General features: G+C 66.8%; 1 protein-coding gene across 1 annotated transcript in view; it reads right to left on the bottom strand.

The window, feature by feature from the left end:
- Positions 1 to 3,924, bottom strand: part of SLC12A5 (solute carrier family 12 member 5) — a 31,317-nt gene that overhangs the window by 3,597 nt on the left and 23,796 nt on the right. The window contains 7 exon segments of the mRNA XM_019539792.1: positions 735 to 904; positions 1,590 to 1,785; positions 2,364 to 2,532; positions 2,682 to 2,786; positions 3,078 to 3,197; positions 3,350 to 3,448; positions 3,590 to 3,708. Of these exon segments, the coding sequence (XP_019395337.1) occupies positions 735 to 904; positions 1,590 to 1,785; positions 2,364 to 2,532; positions 2,682 to 2,786; positions 3,078 to 3,197; positions 3,350 to 3,448; positions 3,590 to 3,708 (978 nt within the window).

The raw sequence follows: 3,924 nt of genomic DNA, 5'->3' as shown, positions 1-3,924 counted from the left end.
TCCGAGCCCCCAAGGTCTGGAACAGTCTGCCAGCGGAGGTGGTTCAAGCACCTACATTGAACACCTTCAAGACACATTTGGATGCTTATCTTGCTGGGATCCTATGACCCCAGATGACTTCCTGCCCTTCGGGCGGGGAGGGGCTAGACTCAATGATCTGAGGTCCCTTCCAGCCCTAAAGTCTATGAAATCTATGAAATATGCACACACATGGACACAAATACAGCTACACACAAACACATTTATAAACACATATGTACATACACGTGTGTATACATACACACAAAGCTGCACAAATACAGACACAAATGTACATTGGTATGTACATATATAAATGTATCTACAGACACGCACACAAACACACACACCAGGGAAGAGGCCAAAGTACAACTCCCCCCCCAAAATGGGGTCCCAGGACCCCAAGACTGCACAGAGGGGATGAGGGCCTCCCACCCCACCACACACACACACCCCTGTCCCTGAAAAAATTCAGGTTGGACACTTGGGGATGGGCCCGGGGGGGAGCGGGTGGCATTGGGAACCCAGTACCAGCCTGCAGGACAAGAGTGGGGGCAGCCGCCGCCCCCCGCTTCCAAATACCAGCCCAAGGCCATGGGGAAATTCAGCTCAGAGATTTGGGCTGGGGGAGTCAAGGCTTCCAGCCACAAAGCAGCACCCAGAGCAAACTGGGGCATTGCCCGCCCCCCGCCCGAGCCGGCGGCAGGCAGCGGTACCTTGTGGTGCCGCAGCAGGAAGGGCAGCAGCATCAGCATGCCGCCGTCGTGCACGATCCACCAGACGTCGATGTGGCCCTCGGCGAAGCGCTCCTGGTTCCCCGGGAACATGGCCACGTTCTTGGTGACCAGCAGCGCCAGGTGTGCGGCCGTGGTCTCCCGCACCAGCTCTGTGGGGGAGGGACAGGGCGGTTCAGCCCTGCACAGGCACAACTGCCCCCGGCACACGCCTGCCCAGCCCCGAGCTCTGCATGCCCCACGCAGGCCCGCAGCGCTGGCCCTGGGCACTGCCCCGTGTCCAGCTGCTGTGAGGTCCTGCCAGCCCAGGACAGGGCCCTGAGGGGTGCAGGCGCTGGGGCACTTACTGCTTTGCATGTGTGCGGCTGTGTGCAAGGCATGAGTGTGTGCCTGTGCATCACAAGGATGTTTGCATGTGCAGAGCATGTGGAGGGAGCTGGACATAGGCCTGGGGGGCAGGGGTGTGTATGTGTGTGTGTATGCAGGGAACTCTGTGTGTGGGGCGGTGTGCATGTGCACATCTATGGTGCTGTGTATGTGTGGAACATGTGCATATGCAGGGAAGTGTGTGTGTGTGTGTGTGTGTGTGTGTGTGTAAGGCATGGCTGTGTGCATGTGCATGCTGCATGAGTGGGGGGGCACGTGCATGTGGATGCTGTGTGTGGGACAAATGCGTGTGTGTGTGCAGGGAGCTCTGTGTGTGTGTGTGTGTGTGTGTAGGATGTGGGTGGAAGCACCTCCTGGGAGGGTTATCCCAGCACTGCCCATGGGCTGGGCATCTCCTCCGCGCAGGCCCACGCGTGGCCTGGGGCCACGTCCCCTGCTGGCATCGCTCACCGATGAAGTTCCTCCAGGTCTGGTGGTCCTCCTTCTGGCGCCAGCTGCGCGGCCAGCCCACCAGCACCGCGTTGTGCTGCAGCCCCCCCAGCCCACTGGACTGGATGAGGTGGGACATGCCGTCGCGCAGGTTGGAGGAGATCACGACCTGGCAGAAGCCCTTCACCTTCTCGGCCTCCATCAGGCGGCGGATGGACTGGGGGACAGAGGGCTGTGCTCAGACCCAACTCCCCAGGGCGCTCCTGGCACGCACGGACCCGGCACGAGCCCCCACGCCGGGCACGGCACGGCACGGTAGGGCCCGGGCAGGAGGCCAGGGGAGCCGGGGCGAGCAGCCAGGGGGGCGTGGGGAGGGGCGGCGCGCCCGGCCCCCTGCCGCCGGGAGTGCGGCCGGCTGCCGCGGCCTGGAGCCACTGCCAGGCAGCACGCTGCGCGCTACGCCGCCCTCGCTCCGCGCCAAGCGGGAGGGCGTCCCCGTGCCAGGCTCTGACGGGCAGGGAGGGCAGCAATTAGCAATATTTACTCAGAGAAATTATAACATGTCTGTGCCGCAGAGACGCTGCGCAGAGACGAGCTCCTAATCACTTTAGGGGAAGCCCAGCCGTGGCGCAGCCCGTCCACAGCCCTCCATCCCCCGGGCTCCCTGCCCGGCAAGGGCCCCAGGGCAGCGCCAGGTCCTGGAAGCGGGCAGAGCTGGAGCGGCTGCCTGCAAAGCTCTTCCTGGCCGGAGGTCAGCAGGGTCAGACCGAACCAGCCCCACGGCGCGGCCCTCACCTCCTCAGCGCGCTGGGCCTGCGGGTGGTTGTCCAGGAAGGTGCCCTCCAGCACGGAGGCCACGATGGTCAGCCCCTTGCCCGCCTTGAGCTGCGAGGTCAGCGAGAGCAGCTGCGGGTGCACCACGTTCTGGTCCTGGTCCACCCGCACCAGCACCAGCAGCTGCGGCCTGCGGAGGGAGCGCCGGTGACATGGGGCCCGCGTGCAGCCCCCGCGCCGCGCCCCCAGCCTGTCCCGCGGCCCATGTCTCGGCACCCCCACCCCACCCCACCGGGGCCCCGATGCCCCCACACCCCCAGCGACCTGCCCCCCGCTCACCTCCAGTTCTTGGTGTGGGGAGGCCCCTCCTCGAGGCGCAGCAGGGCGTACCGCGCCGCACTCAGCGACAGCCCCCGGATCCCGTCGCCCCACTCCTTCTCCGCCCTGGGGGAGGAGGGAGCATGAGGGGGTACGGGCAGGGGCAGCCGGCTCCGCTCTCTGGGCCGCGGCCTGGCCCGAGCCACCCACCGCCCAGCCCCGTGGGTGTGTCGCTTGGATGCTCCGCAGCGCCTGCCCGGGCGCGGCGGGGGAAACTGAGGCGCAGAGGGGAGCAGGTACAGGCTGCGGTTGCCCAGCAGGGCAGTGGCCAGGCTGGCAGCAGGGAGTCCTGGGCCAAAGCCCCCGGCACCGGCCACCCCCTCCCTGCTCGGGCCCCTCTGGCGTGGGCGCACTCACCCCCGGTACTCGATGTACTTGTAGATGAGCCCGGCGATGAGCATGGCCACCAGCGCGTAGTACCAGGAGCAGATGAACATCAGGGCCAGGCAGAGGCTCATGCCCAGGAAGGACAGCGTCCTGTGGGCACCGAGCAGTGTCACCGCGGGGACCCGCTCCCCATGTCCTCCTGCCGAGGCTGGCACAGCCCCTGGGACACCCCACAGCCAGCCCACGGAGCCCCGGCCACGGCAGCCCAGCGGGAGCCAGCCCCCGCCCCGCCCCGCACGCACCAGTGGTAGTAGCGGAAGCGGGGCCGCCAGTTGGGCGTGCGCAGCAGCGTCTGCACGGCGCAGGCCAGGTTCACGAACATGTAGCACATCAGGAAGAACCTGCGGGGGGGACAGGGCAGAGGCTGAGCCGCTCGTGGGGTGCGGGGCTGCCCCCCCACATCCATCGGCTTGGGCGCCGGCGGCCAGGAGGGGCTCGGTCTGGCCCGGGACAGCAGGGAGCGCAGGGCAGGAGCTGCCTACATGGAGAGGATGGGGGCCACCTCGTCCAGGGAGGCGATGAGGATGCCGATCTCGCAGATGCAGGCGGTGAGCAGCAGGGCCCAGGTGGGCTCCCCATTGGCCTTGCCGTGGCCGAAGACCTGGGGCAGAGGGAGAGGAGAGTTGGGGGCAGTGGGGGAGGCCAGCACCCCGCCAGCACCAGGGCAGGGCTCCAGCCGGGGCCCCGGGCAAGGAGCAGAGCTCAGCCTGGCGAGGGGCCGCCGTGAGTCGGGGTGCCCACGGCAGCACCCCCATCAGGCCGCCAGGAGACAGGAGGCAGTTCTGCCCTGGGGGCTCCTTGCACCAGTGACAGCCTG

Source organism: Crocodylus porosus, unplaced genomic scaffold (genome assembly GCF_001723895.1).
Source record: "Crocodylus porosus isolate Cpor-Errol unplaced genomic scaffold, CroPor_comp1, whole genome shotgun sequence".
Lineage (NCBI taxonomy): Eukaryota > Metazoa > Chordata > Crocodylia > Crocodylidae > Crocodylus > Crocodylus porosus.
Note: the sequence above shows the minus strand (reverse complement) of the source record. Positions and strands in the feature narration are given on the sequence as shown.